Below are 15,113 nucleotides of genomic sequence, written 5' to 3' on the forward strand. Positions count from 1 at the left end.
CGATTCCAGAGGTGGGAGTTAAGTCACACATGTGCAAGTCACAAGCGAGTTTCATGTCTTAACCTTCAAGTGTTAAGCAAGACACAAGTCGCTGTCACATGCCTTTAGTCAAGTCATTGCTCACAAGTCAAGTCACCATGAAAGAATTGTTTAAAACAAGAGAGAAATGAGTACAATGGCAGCCATGACATAACAAAACTGCACCTGCTAGTTAGTTAATTAGTCTCTACAGCTAGAGATGGATATCATTAGGATGTTATCAATACAAATACCACTATTAACACATTGAGTGCCAACGACGAGAAATCTTGTTATTTAATCGTTATTTTATTTATTAGCGATTTTTCATCAATCTAGCCTCACGTTACCATTGGGGATCTATCTGAGCTTGAACAGGGAAAATACCGCCCCCTATCGTCTCTCCGGATGGTATTGCACCCATTGGATTGGACTGAATGAAATGGATGGGGAAAAAAGAGTCCGGAATCCACATTTTACTTGTCAGGCATGTAACCGGAGAGGTTCCCATTCATTGCCGAGCCACAGAACAGCGTGGAATATGTGTTTCCAGTACCCAGCGTTGGATCAATAAACGCGATCGATATTTGGAATGGCGATCAGGAATTGGAATAATATTTTTTGAGAACATCTGATCAGAGGTAAGGAATCTATTTTACCAGTCTTGGGATAATCAGAGTTTTTTTCACCTATATCTCAGCGTGTCCCATATGTGTGTGTGCGTGTGTGTGTGCTGATCAGGAAATAAGATAATCGATTTTGCAGCCCGCTTCTCTAGCGTGCATAAGTACACATATACTATCGATAATCTAGCGTTTATTTGAAAACTATTCATAAATAGGCCGAAAAACGACAATGTGTTTTGTGTATTCCACTAAAGCGCGATTCCTGCAGAATCTTTCTTTTTTTCTGGAAGTTTCCAAAAACGAATGTTTTTCAAAATGGTATAAAACTGAAATGTACTGATTAGAAAACAATCCGTTTCGACAATCTTGACTGCAAACAAGTCATTGATAAGCGACGGGCGTATTAGACACATAGCCATAATTTAAGATATAGTTTATGCGTTCGCAAATGTGCTCGCCCTCCCATTGACTACAGGCTGCAGCGCCGGCACTCAAGCGCTAAATCGTGCGCCCCCTGCTGGCACTCAAAGTGTTAATACTGCTTATCGGTGCCAATACTTCAATACTCTCAAGACATGTTGATACAATTAAATAGATTGTCTTTTATCCATAGATCATGTGATTTATCAGCATTACAATAAGCCAGCAGCAAGTTCTGAGCCTTGCCTGATGAAAGGATATAGGCCTACTGCCCTACAAAGGCAAAAAGCATTTACTTCAGTTACAGCTGTTACCCAGGGTCGACAAATGCAAAAAAAAATTAAGAATTCACTTACTGTCTTCTCCAGAGTCAGGCAGAAGATAGATACCAATTTCCTCTCTGTTCATTCAGTAGAAAGCTATCTGACTGCAAGCTAGCCTAGCTTAGCAGAAATGAATAGAAGCGGATATGGACCAGCTAGCCTAACTGTTGGCTAAAAGCACCTCTCCTGGAACAGCTAGGCTGTCAACTTGTGATATAAGCACGGAATGTAGTGGTCGAGTCCACAAATCACTCCACGTCTAAATTCCCATGCTTATTCATTTCCAATTATTTGAAACCTTATTTTAGTATCGACTTCCCTTCATTCACTTCATACTTCATCTTTTAAGTTTATCTTATATAAACTTTTTCCCCTTTAACCATTTCACTACCACACTACATATGGTTAACCCTTTACTATCACACTGATAGTAAAGGGTTAACCTTCTGTAGTGTGGTAGTGAAAGGGCTAACCCTTTGTCACGTGGCAGTGAAAGGGTTAACCTTCTGTGTTGTCGCAGTGAAAACGGCTAACCGTTTGGTAGTGTGGCAGTGAAAGGGTTAACACATTGGGCGCCAGCCATTAGCCTTATCCTTGTAGCTAACGCGCATATTTTCACTGTGCGTCACTATGTTTGGAGAGCTATATCTATATTCTATATTATAGCTATGGAGACAATACTATGGTCATTTGACAGTGACTTTCTTCCGTCGAACATGCAAAAAAGAGATTTTTTTTAATGTATACGTTCGCTCGTTATCCCGTGGTGAATATTGTATAGTTTAGGAGTGATCCGGGATAATTCCTGAAAAGCTGAGTTTTAGGGCGCTACGTGAATTCTGCTATAAGCGTTGGCGTTTCCTGCCTGGACACGCTACTATTTCCAAATCAAATGTAGATAATAGGTATTATGTTGTCGTTTTCTTATGCTTTGATGGCCAGTAACGGCATTAGTTTTGAACACTACACACGCTGATCAGCTGGATCGATATGAAAACATTGTACGATCAAGCTGGAATTGATGTCAGATAGTCCTTACCTTTGATCGGGGGTTTTCCAGTATTGGAAGTGGTCGGATGAAGTGGTCGGATGAAGCGATTTACTTGGCTCCGTCTAAATTCAGCGCCCGGAGGGGTTTAAGTGTAACACACGGTGAGATATAAGGTTTCAAAGGGTGGGCGATACTGCCACCTAGCAGGATGCGGCCAGTATTGCACTTTGGCGATCTCAGAATAATTTCCTATGGTAACACAGAGGTCCGTGGATGAATAATGAATACAAATATTGTATAAAAGAAAAAACGACCAAAACCCGAGATATCTCGGGTCTGGCGCCCAACGCATGGCGAGTTAATCCGAGATATCTCGGGGCTGGCGCCGAAAGTGTTAACAGGCTGGCTAGCTAATACTTTTTTATTATTATTAGACAAAAAATTATAATAAATAAAAACAGAATACAAGCTAAACAAGGCACACAGACAAATATAAATCTTAAATGATTACAAAATTATCTATAGCACCTTAACGCCACCCCTTAATCCACGAGATGGCGCTAGTGCGCCACCGCTGTAAGTCAATGGGGGGACTCAAAATATATCTTAAAGTATAGCTATGGGTCTAATACACCCGTCGATTATCAGTTAGTTGCATCCAGTCAACATGTACAAAACGAATTGTTTTTTCATCTGTACATTTCCGTTTTATAGCCTTTTGAATATGAGTATAACTTTGGGTGCCTCTGAGTAATTCCAGACAAACACGGATAATAGCATTTTAGTGGAATACACTAAACACCTTGTAATTTTTCGCCTGATTATCGTATCTTCCTGAAATCAACGCTAGATTATCATTATTATCCTTCCTCGTGCATACATGAAAAGAGCATTGGCTCCGCCGCAGCCTCCTCAAACTCAACGGCACACAGCCACACACACACAGCCGCGATCGTGGTAGAAAGACATATCAGATCAACGATCACATTTATATATAGTGTTCTTACCTTGTATCTGATGTAATGCAAAAGAAATAATCCAATTATCTCATCGCCATTTGAAGTACTGGGCGTGGATGTCCATGCCACGTTCAACAGCATTGCATATTGAGGGGGGGGGGGGGGGGGCAGCCTCGCAGATGTATGTATGAAACAGGTTACCTCACCTGAGTATTTAAACCCCGCCCCCACGGCTTGGATTGTCCCAGAAAAGAAACTAGACCATTCCCAATGGGGTGCAATACCAACTGGAAGGCGTGGCGGCGGTATTTGCCCTTTTGCGAGCTCAGACCCATTCCCAACGATAACATCAGGCTGGATGGATGAAAATGAATGGATATCGCTAATAAAAGAAATAACAATTAAAACCAGACTATACTCGGGTCTGGCACTCAAACGATGGCGAGTTAACCCGACTATCTCGCCTGAGTATTTAAACCCCGCCTGCACGGCTTGGATCATCCCAGAAAAGAAACTAGACCATTCCCAATGGGGTGCAATACCAACTGGAAGGCGTAGGCGGCGGTATTTGAGCTCAGACCCATTCCCAACGATAACATCATGGCTGGATGGATGAAAATTAATGGATATCGCTAATAAAAGAAATAACGATTAAAACCCGACTATACTTGGGTCTGGCGCTCAAACGATGGCGAGTTAACCCGACTATCATCGTGACTGGCGCTGAATGAGTTAATATTGTATTTTTTTATGATTATCATTGACATAATATAATCACAAAAAAACAACATTAACAAAAAACATTTCAAGCTCTCTTGTGGGACATTTCAAGTGCTCTTGGTGGCCCTCTGGTGATCCTGGGGGCCCTGGCCCCTGAGCACACGCTTTGTTCACTTATGTGTTGCTTAAAGCTACAATTACCAGCTACAATTAATAATAATACCAATTTAAATTTAAAACAGCATTTTTCTACCTCAAGATCTCGAGCCGTTTTGAGCCTGGGCTCCTAAACCACTGCGCCGTGCCGGCGCCGCCTGAACATTAACATGCAGCGGTGTCTTTCTGACATCACATATCGCGCACATTTTCAAATCACTCAGTTCAGTGAGGGTGAATATTGTGAGAGGAGAATTGGAAGAATGCGCCAATATGTGAATTTTGAGACATAGATCATATTAATATAAGTTCACATAGCTAGGAAACAATGCTAAACACTCAAAAAGGCCATTTATAAGATAGTTCCCCTTTAAAACAGTATTGATTGGTTTCACATGCGTATAGCTCACTGAGACTCTTAGTGGTCAGTGATTTGTGGGCGCTGACGGTCTAAAGACCAAAAGCTCAACAAATAAACACAGTTTTATCATGCAGTAGCATGCAGATTTACTTATTAATTATTCCTAAAATTAAGAAAGAAAGAAAGAAAGAAAGAAAGAAAGAAAGAAAGAAAGAAAGAAAGAAAGAAAGAAAGAAAGAAAGAAAGAAAGAAAGAAAGAAAGAAAGAAAGAAAGAAAGAAAGAAAGAAAGAAAGAAAGAAAGAAAGAAAGAAAAGAAAGAAAGAACATTTACCATCATCCTCCATCGTTACATTGAAAGTGCCTGTTCTTTCCAGCTCAAGTTCTAGTTCCTCCAGTTTGCTCACATTGGCAGGTTTCATAACACCTACAAATGCATGGGGAAAGAGAACAAGAAAAGAATACAAAAGAATGAAACAATATAGAATCACCTGAGCATTTATTTGGCATGTTGAATGAGAGGATACGGCGATACGCAGATGGCATGGCACTATGACTCCTACTAATATAGTTAAAGTAGGTATTGCTGAACACAAAAGAACCCATCTCACCATCATCCTCTGTGGTTAGATTGAGTGTTTGGTTGCTGAGCAGCAACACCGGCCTCTCCACTCTTCTCACCTCATCTTTATCTGCGCTGGTCGACGAGTTGTCTGTCTGCAACCCCACAATACCTGCAAACACAAATGCAATCCACAAAACACAAAACACATTTCCCATTGAACATCTTGAGAACATCACACACACACACACACACACACACACACACACACACACACACACACACACACACACACACACACACACACACACACACACACACACACACACACACACACACACACACACACACACACACACACACACACACACACACACACATGGTTCTGTGGCCCGAGGCCGAGGCCGAGCGTCTCAAGTTCAAGTTTCAAGTTTCTTTAATAGTTGTCATACAGAAGTACAGAATACTTTTGTACAAAATGCTTCTTACTGTTGCGCTCCAGAGACTGTGCATGACAAGATAAGTATGAAATAAAAACATAGTAAAAATTAGAAGAAAAAAAAGAGGTCACAGTGTTCAGTTTTAGACATATGTACAATGTTCGTAGACGTAGTTACCATACAATATACAATACTGTGCAGTGTACTAATATACAATACTATATAGTGCAAGGCATAAATGGACAAGGTGCAGTTTAGGTACAATTCACAGTAGGTGTACGAGTTGTAGTGCAAATCCTTTATCAATAAATATAAAGTGTAAGTGTGTTTGTGTGATCTAAAGTGTGGAGAGTGGGTGCTGCAGTGTGTTGTTTGTTTGAGTGAGTGTGTGTGTGCGTGTGGGTGTGTGTGCTGTGTGCATTTGATGGTTGTTGCATAGTGATTATTGTTCGTTTAGCGATTATTGTTCGTTTAGCAGCCTGATGGCCTGGGGATAGAAGCTCCTTCTGAGTCTTTCTGTGCTCGCCATAAGACTCCGGTATCGCTTGCCTGACGGCAGCAGTTCAAAGAGGCAGTTGTTCGGGTGGCTCGAGTCCTTAATAATTCTCTTAGCCTTCCCCTTGCACCGCTTGTTGTAAATGTTCTGGAGGGTGGGAAGCCCCCCTCTAATTGTGCGTTCGGCTGAACGTGTCACTCTTTGTAGTCTGCTACGGTCTTGTGCAGTGCTATTCCCAAACCAGGAGGTGATGTTGCCGGTCAGGATGCTCTCTATTGTACATGAGTAGAAGTTCCTAAGGATCTTCTGACTGACTTGGAACTTCCTTAGGCGCCTGAGGAAGTAGAGGCGTTGTCGTGCCTTCTTCACAACACTGTCAATGTGTGTGGTCCATGTCAAGTCCTCGGATATGTGGGCTCCGAGGTACTTGAAACTGTTCACTCTCTCAACTGGTGCCCCGTCGATGCTGAGGGGGCTGTAGTCCTTGACCCCCGACCTCCTGAAGTCCACAATCATCTCTTTTGTTTTGCTGACGTTCAGGGAGAGGCAGTTCTCCTGACACCACTGTGACAGGTTCTCTACCTCTTCCAGGTAGGCCCTTTCGTCGTTGGCAGAGATCAGGCCCACCACTACTGTGTCATCAGCAAATTTGATGATGGTGTTGTTGTTCCGCTGTGCTACGCAGTCATGTGTGTACAGGGAGTAGAGGAGGGGGCTCAGAACACAGCCCTGGGGGGCCCCTATGTTGAGCGTGATGGATGAGGAGGTGCAGTTGCCGGCTCTTACCACCTGGGGTCTGCCCGTCAGGAAGTCCAGGACCCACTGGCACAGGTCATAGTTCAAGCCCAGGTCCCTGAGCTTGGCTATGAGTTTGGAGGGGACTATGGTATTGAATGCTGAGCTGTAGTCGATGAACAGCATTCTCACATAGTTCCCCTTCCTCTTGTCCAGATGTGATGCTGCTGTGTGCAGCACATGGGCTATGGCGTCCTCCGTGGACCTGTTGGGGCGATATGCGAATTGCAGAGGGTCCAGGTTGATGGGGAGGGAGGAACAGATGTAGCCCTTCACTAGCTTCTCAAAGCACTTCATGGCTATGGAGGTGAGGGCTACAGGGCGGTAGTCGTTGAGGCAAGCGGGCGTAGATTTTTTGGGTACAGGGATGATGGTGGACTTCTTCAGACAGGTGGGGATGACGGCCTGTTCCAAGGACAGGTTGAAGATGTCAGTGAATACCGGGGCCAGTTGGTCGGCACAGACTTTTAGGACGCGGCCGGGGATGCCGTCCGGTCCTGCTGCCTTCCTGATATCCACTTTTTTAAAGATCCGTCTCACCTCATGCTCTGTTACCCTGAACACTGAGTCTCCATCAGCAGACCCCCCCCCCTCCATTGCCGTGGTTTGTAGGCTGGTGTTGTTATTCACAGCCTCAAACCTCGCATAGAAGGAGTTGAGATCATTTGCTAAGGAGATGTCACTGTTCAGTTTGAGGGGGGTTCCTTTGTAGTCTGTCATTGTTCTGAGGCCCTGCCACATGCCTCTAGAGTCAGCCTGTTCAAACTGAAGTTCAACTTTATCCCTGTAACGCCGTTTTGCCTCTATTACTGCTCTCCTGACGTTGTATCTTGCCATCTTGTGTTCTTCCATGTTGCCTGTCACCAGCCCGGTGTTGTATGCTGATGTGCGCACTTTCAGAGCCTCACGGACGGATTTGTCTACCCAGGGCTTTTGGTTTGGGTAGATATTAATTTTGGTGGTGGGGATTATTACTTCTACCTGAGTACAGACATAGTCAATCACCGTTTCGGTGTATTCGTTAATATTGGCTGTGTTATCACGGAGTACACTCCATTCTGTGCTTCCCAGCACTGCTTGGAGTGACTCTACTGACGTCACGGTCCAACGTTTAACCTCTCGCGAGACCACCGGCGTTCGCTTGAGACACTGTTTGTACTTAGGCAAAAGAAAAATTGCAGCGTGATCGCTTTTACCGAATGGACTAAGAGCCTGTGACTTGTACCCATTCTTAAATTGCGAGTATACATGGTCTAATATGTTCTCGCCTCTGGTGGGACAGGTCACATGCTGATAGAAATTCGGCAGCACCTTTTTAAGACGCGCGCTGTTGAAATCCCCCAAGACCAAAATGGCCGCGTCAACGTTAGCTGCCTGGAGTTTGTTTACCTCGTCGTGAAGTTTTGAAAGTGCGACCTCAGTGTTCGCGTGTGGTGGAATGTACACTCCGATGAGGATGATGGACGTTAACTCTCTTGGGAGGAAGAAGGGTCGACATTTTATCGTGATAAACTCCAGGTCTGGGGAACAGTGGTTAGACATTTCCTTTGTGTTGCCTAAATCGCACCACTCCTTGTTTATCATGAAGGCGATGCCGCCTCCTTTCTTCTTTAGTGACTCTAATGCCGTCCGGTCTTTTCGTAGAACGAAGAAGTGTTCTGCCGGTTCTATTGCATGATTCGGGACATCTGGACTCAGCCAAGTTTCTGTGAAACAGAGGACGTTACAATCCCGAATGTCCCTCTGGAATTGGATCCTTGCTCTGATGTCGTCCAATTTGTTTCCTATCGATTGCACATTGGCCAACAATATGCTGGGCAATGTGGTTCTGTGTCGTTTGGACCTCAGTCTGTTCCGGACCCCGGCTCTCTTTCCTCGTCTTCGCGGCAGCTTTTTTTCTTGTCCGTGGCCGGCATAACAAAGGATCTCGGTGGGCCATTTCTGCTGTTCAGCGATCCGATCCAGAGAGCAATCCAAACGGTAAGTTTTTCTTAATCCAATGTCAATGATTGACTGACGGTCATACACATATAATGCACCAACAGTTGGTGCAAATAAAACTCCTAATACTATAAAAATTAACAAAATAAAGCACAGTCTCGTCGGAGCGATCAGAAAGGCAGCCATCACAGCAGCGCCAGTTCTCTCTACCTGTGGCACGGTTTCTGTTGGTAAAAACCCACCGTTTCTGGCTGCTGTCCACCATTGTGATCCAACAGCATCCCCACACTGTGAAGACAATGGCCACTCAGTGGCAAAACTCTCCAGCAAACTTCCACAGGAAATGCCAAGAGAAATGACAGAACTCCCATCCCTCAATGATAGTGCACTTGGGCATATAGACGTGTTTTAGAGTACGTCCACTCATCAGTGTAATCGCATTGTCATATGTAATGGTAGGACAGTGGCGTCACAATGTATCAGCACAGTGGTTCCCAGACCTTTTCAGTCAGGCCCCCCTTGGCTAATTGGAAACATTGGCACCCTCCCAATATATATATATATAAAACTAACTAAAATAAAACTAACTAAAACTAAAACTAACACATTTAGTTTATATATACTGTATATATAAACTAAAAGTATTAAAAAATATAACATTAAACTTTGTTTGTGAAGCCTATAGGGAGAGGTGTGCCTCGTCATACTGTAACGTGAGCGATGTTAGCATTACCTGGAAGGCTTGTTCTTTCAGCTCCGACTGTCAAAAACGTTTCCATTTTGTTTTCAGATTTTTTTCTCTCCCTGGTTGGTAGCTAGCTCGCTACCACAGGTGATATGTGTGACAACAAACGAGCAACAGTGTTCACAGTTCTCATACGTTGTATTTAAATCTGAATACATTTAGTTTCACTCTGATATTTATTCCACTGGTAGTCTTGCATAGCCAGACCTCTCTTCAAACTGTGTTAGCACTGTGCCAGCAGTCCACTAGTGACTAGACTGATAGGAACAACCATATAACTATATGAGGGAACAACCATAGAACTATATGAGGGAACAACCTCTTTTTTCTCCCTCCATCTCATCTCCCCCTGTAGTTTGCCAAGGCCCCCAAGGGGGGCGCACCCCACCACAGGTACACAAATATTTTACTCAAAGGTAGAAACGGTAATATTACCAAACAGCAACCTCTAGGCAAGAGATATTGCACTTTGTTTATATTTTTTCTTGGTTTTGGTTTGATGTGTGGGTTAGGGTTGAGTGGGGATGGGGGGTGGGTTATTGTTGGCCACACTCCAAGAGAGGTCTGGAGAGATTCACACTATAATAAAGGTACTAAACTCTAACCCACACACATCAGACCAAAACAAAAGATGGAAACAAAGTGCAATACCAAGCAGGGCTCTTTTGCCTAGAGGTCGCTGTTCGAGTTACAATTGCTCGAAATGTGTTTCTAATCTCGACACAAATAAAAAAGAAATTGCCAAAGTGAACCGACAAAAAATGCTTAGAAGATGCAGCTTTGTACAGTAAAGGTTTTGTGGGAGGGTAAGAACACCACAGCCAAACAGAAACATCTCTAGTTTCAAAGATGTGGATCCAGTTTTTCTCTTTCACTGACACGTTATGCATTCAATACTAAAGAAATATGAGATACTTTATCAAACTTTATCCAAATCCAAACTCTGTTCCCTGTATTTTGTTGCTTGGCAGCATTCATTCCTCAATGCATGAACCTCTAAAGGTTCTGTTAATGTGGTTGCTGGTCCATTCATTCTGACCCTGGTGGCGGCTTGAACTTCATCATTTTCATCATCATTGATTTTTTTTTACTGGAATCTCTAAAAGTCAAAGGTTTTTGATACCAAATCACAGCATGTATGTTCTGTTCCTCAAGGTCTTGGTGTCTTAATGTGGTCTTTTGGGGGGATATTTGACCATGTTTATCAATCTTCAAGTGGGCAAACATTTTTACATTTTGCACCAAATCTGGGTAACACATCATGCAACAACCTATGACACATAATTGAGCATGGGAATGGCCATCATACACTTCGATTATAATGCCCTTATACAATTTGAATTGACCAAAACACAATGTTTATTACAGATGTATGACTAGAAAGACCTGACACACAGCGCTGAGCTGCATCTCACATTAATCTTCAGGTTCCCAGCTTTCAGATGATGTCACCACTTCTATGTGGCATCTATTGTTGACCTGCTATCTCCCCCTAAAGATCATCGGTAGCACTTTATAATAACACCCTGTTATAATACATTTATAAGGTATTTGTAGATAATGAACTAATCATGAACAAATCATTTATATAATGAATGAATGAATGAATGAATGAATGAATGAATGAATGAATGAATGAATGAATGAATGAATGAATGAATGAAAAAGTTTATTTTTGGACATGTTATTCTCCATATTTCTCCAAACAACTCACGATATCTTGTTCCGTCGAACCAAACAATCATAACAACAAATTAAAAAAACATTAAAAGAAAAACATTAAAAAAAGAAAAAAATAAGGAATTATAAACAAAAGGTCAAGAGCAATGTGTTTGGTTAGCAGACATGTCCAAAAAAGGAGTAGAGGGAAGCTAAGCGTATTGATCCCTACCCCCTTACATTTATATTTGTTCTTCCATTAATTTTACTAGATATAACCTAATTTAGTGTATTACACTATAGAATATACTTTTACTTATATTAAAAGATTACAAGAAAAAAAAACTTGATTCACTTGACAGCAGTGAATATAGTACAGCACTACATACACAATATAACATAACTTTGTTTATCCTCAATACTCATTTCTGTATTTTTCCAATGTGTATTTTTTTAGCTGCTTTTTAAATTGTGCCACATGTTTACTCAGTTTGATGTATTCGGGTAAATTATTCCACAACTTCACTCCACACACCGATATGCACACATGCACATTCGTAAATTATTATTAAATCATTTATAACTATATTTGTATAACATTTACAAATTAGTTCTACATTATTTATAACTCATTATCAACATTGTTTGTACTTGATTTGTTCATCATTAAATAATGTTGTTAAATGTGTAATAACACATTTGTAGATGCTTTGAAAAATGGATATGAAAAAACTACTATACTGTACCTCCATTTATTTGTTCATGTTCAACAAATGATTTGTTAAGACATTCATAAAACATCTATAAATCATTTGCAGATGCTATTGTGTGCCCTAATCTAAAGTGAAGCCTATTCATCATTAACAAATGTCTAATACAGTTAATTATTTGTTTACTTTTTCATCACCTGTTACAAATGTTGTAGACAGCTTTTGGATACACCCTTCTTTGTGACATCAAACAGTGACAGAATTAGGACTAAAGATAAATGTATTTTATTAACATATAAAATACATGTGCATGACATATAGTGTAACGTGGGGGGGCACTAGGACCCAGGAGTACCCTGGCCAGGTAGAGTATCTAGAGAGGAAGTCTCACGCGAGTGAGACTTGACTTCACGTGTGTTGCCGTCTGTTTGAATGGAAGCACGATACATGCAGAACCAAGTTATCCGTGCTGCTCCTGCCCCACGCTTTTAATAAGGTATGAGCAGGTTAAACACCTTTTTTGTTGGTAAATCTATTCCATCATTTCCGACCTACAAACAACTCTTATATGTTGTGTAGACGTACTTGATGTGGTGGGCGCTAACGTTACATTTGTTCCTAATGTGTGCTCAGTGCTCAGTATATTGCGGTATCATGTGATGATGACACGACACACAAGAGTAATAATTATTTGTATTTTCAGGCTGTATCGGCGCCTATACAGTCTGAAAATACAAATAATTATTACCCTCGTGTTCATCACATACCGCAATATACTGAGCACTGAGCACACATTAGGAACAAATGTAACATTAGGGCCCACCACATCAAGTACGTCTACACAACATATAAGAGTTGTTTGTAGGTCGGAAATGATGGAATAGATTTACCAACAAAAAAGGTGTTTAACCTGCTCATACCTTATTAAAAGCGTGGGGCAGGAGCAGCACGGATAACTTGGTTCTGCATGTATCGTGCTTCCATTCAAACAGACGGCAACACACGTGAAGTCAAGTCTCACTCGTGTGATACTTCCTCTCTAGATACTCTACCTGGCCAGGGTACTCCTGGGTCCTAGTGCCCCCCATGTTACACTATATGTCATGCACATGTATTTTATATGTTAATAAAATTGCATTTATCTTTAGTCCTAATTCTGTCACTGTTTGATGTCACAAAGAAGGGTGTATCCGAAAGCTGTCTACAACATTTGTAACATGTGATGAAAAAGTAAACAAATAATTAACTGTATTAGACATTTATTAATGATGAATAGGCTTCACTTCAGATTAGGGCACACAATAGCATCTGCAAATGATTTATAAATGTTTTATGAATGTCTTAACAAATCATTTGTTGAACATGAAAAATAAATGGAGATACAGTATAGTCGTTTTTTCATATCCATTTTTCAAAGCATCTACAAATGTGTTACTACACATTAAACAACATTATTTAATGATGAACAAATCAAGTACAAACAATGTTGATAATGAGTTATAAATAATGTAGAACTAATCTGTAAATGTTATACAAATATAGTTATAAATGATTTAATAATCATTTATGAATGTATATAAATGGTTTGTTCATGATTAGTTCATTATCCACTAATGCATTATAAATACTCTGTAAATGTTATACAAATATAGTTATAAATGATTTAATAATCATTTATGAATGTATATAAAGTTCATTATCTACAAATACCTTATAAATGTATTATAACAGGGTGTTATTATAAAGTGCTACCAGATCATCTACTGTTGACCTGCTATCTCCCCCTAAAGATCATCTACTGTTGACCTGCTATCTCCCCCTTTTTATCATTGGTGTTGTTGTTCTGTCCTGATCAGGGGCCTTTGAATGGAATTACTCAATAATAATAATAATAATAATAAGGGCGGCTAGGTGGTGTAGTGGGCAAGGCACTCGCCACCAGTGTGGAGACGCTAGGATTCGCGTGTTCGAATCCAGCTCTCCACATTGTTTTCAGTTTAGCTGGTCGTCCGCAGTAATACACATTGGCCGTATTACGGGGAGGGAAACTGAAGGGTGGGGATCGGGCGTTGTGAACAAGCGACTCCTACAAGTCGGTTGGTGCGCCTGCGCAGTAGAATCAGGAAGTGTCGGGGGCAGCGTGAGCCTCCCACGCGTTACTCCTCGACACTGAGAGATCGAGCTGCGCAGGTGAAAAGATGCGACTGCTGTTACCTCAAGTACCGGAGGGGACTTGTGCTATGTATGACTTAGTCCACATTGCAGTCGGCTTGTGGGAGGCAAGAAACAGCGTTCGTGACAGGGGAGGGTTGAATTGGATGATACGAAAATTGGGATGGGAGAAAATATAGAAAATGGGAGAAAAAGTGGATCAAAAAAAAAAAAAAAATAATAATAATAATAATAATAATAATAATAATAATAATAATAATAATAATAATAATAATAATAATAATAATAATAATAATAATAATAATAATAATAATAATAATAATAATAATAATAATAATAATAATAATAAAATAATAATAATAATAATAATAATAATAAACATTATTTGTATAGCACCTTTCATACAAGAATTGCAGCCCAAAGTGCTTTAAAGCAGAAAATACAATAAAATCGACATAGAATTAGCATATAGACAATACATTTTACAACAATACATTGTACATTGACAATACATTAAGTACATACAAAACTCAGGTCAAATACATTACAGTGACGACAAGATTGTTCTTACTTAAAACAGCCTTGCACTTAAAACTTCAAACGATGCTAAAGACACAGACCATATGAAATGATAGTACAGTACGTACCTGAGAGGAGCGCTGGGAGGAAGAAGTAGGATAGCATGGTAGGTAGCGATGAGAAGTGGACGGTCGTAACCTTCAGGGCCCAACGAGTGACCTGAGGTGTGAGTGTGAACGCTTGTCTCCACAAACTCTGGGAGGGGAGTGTTGATATGGAACTGGTCCAACCCTGTTTTTCCTGGAGCCTCTGACACACACACACACCTACACACACGCGCACACACACACACACACACACACACACACACACACACACACGCACACGCACACGCACACGCACACGCACACGCACACACACACACACACACACACACACACACACACACACACACACACACACACACACACAGGGGTGTGTAGGGGTGGGGAATTTATGTGTG

General features: G+C 41.2%; 1 protein-coding gene across 2 annotated transcripts in view; it reads right to left on the reverse strand.

Annotated features, from left to right (window-relative positions):
- LOC311236229 (receptor activity-modifying protein 1) overlaps positions 1-14,863 on the reverse strand; it is an 84,543-nt gene extending 69,680 nt beyond the window's left edge. For both annotated transcript variants that reach the window (XM_084323878.1, XM_084323879.1), the window contains exons 1-3: positions 14,740-14,863; positions 5,184-5,306; positions 4,907-4,999 (exon numbers count right to left, since the gene is read on the reverse strand). In XM_084323878.1, the coding sequence (XP_084180004.1) occupies positions 4,907-4,999; positions 5,184-5,306; positions 14,740-14,776 (253 nt within the window). In that variant the 5' untranslated portion in view covers positions 14,777-14,863. The remainder of the gene's footprint in view (positions 1-4,906; positions 5,000-5,183; positions 5,307-14,739) is intronic.
- Between the last annotated feature and the right edge of the window lie 250 nt (positions 14,864-15,113).

The sequence above is a fragment of the Notolepis coatsorum genome (genome assembly GCF_963971535.1).
Source record: "Notolepis coatsorum genome assembly, chromosome: 10".
NCBI lineage: Eukaryota > Metazoa > Chordata > Actinopteri > Aulopiformes > Paralepididae > Notolepis > Notolepis coatsorum.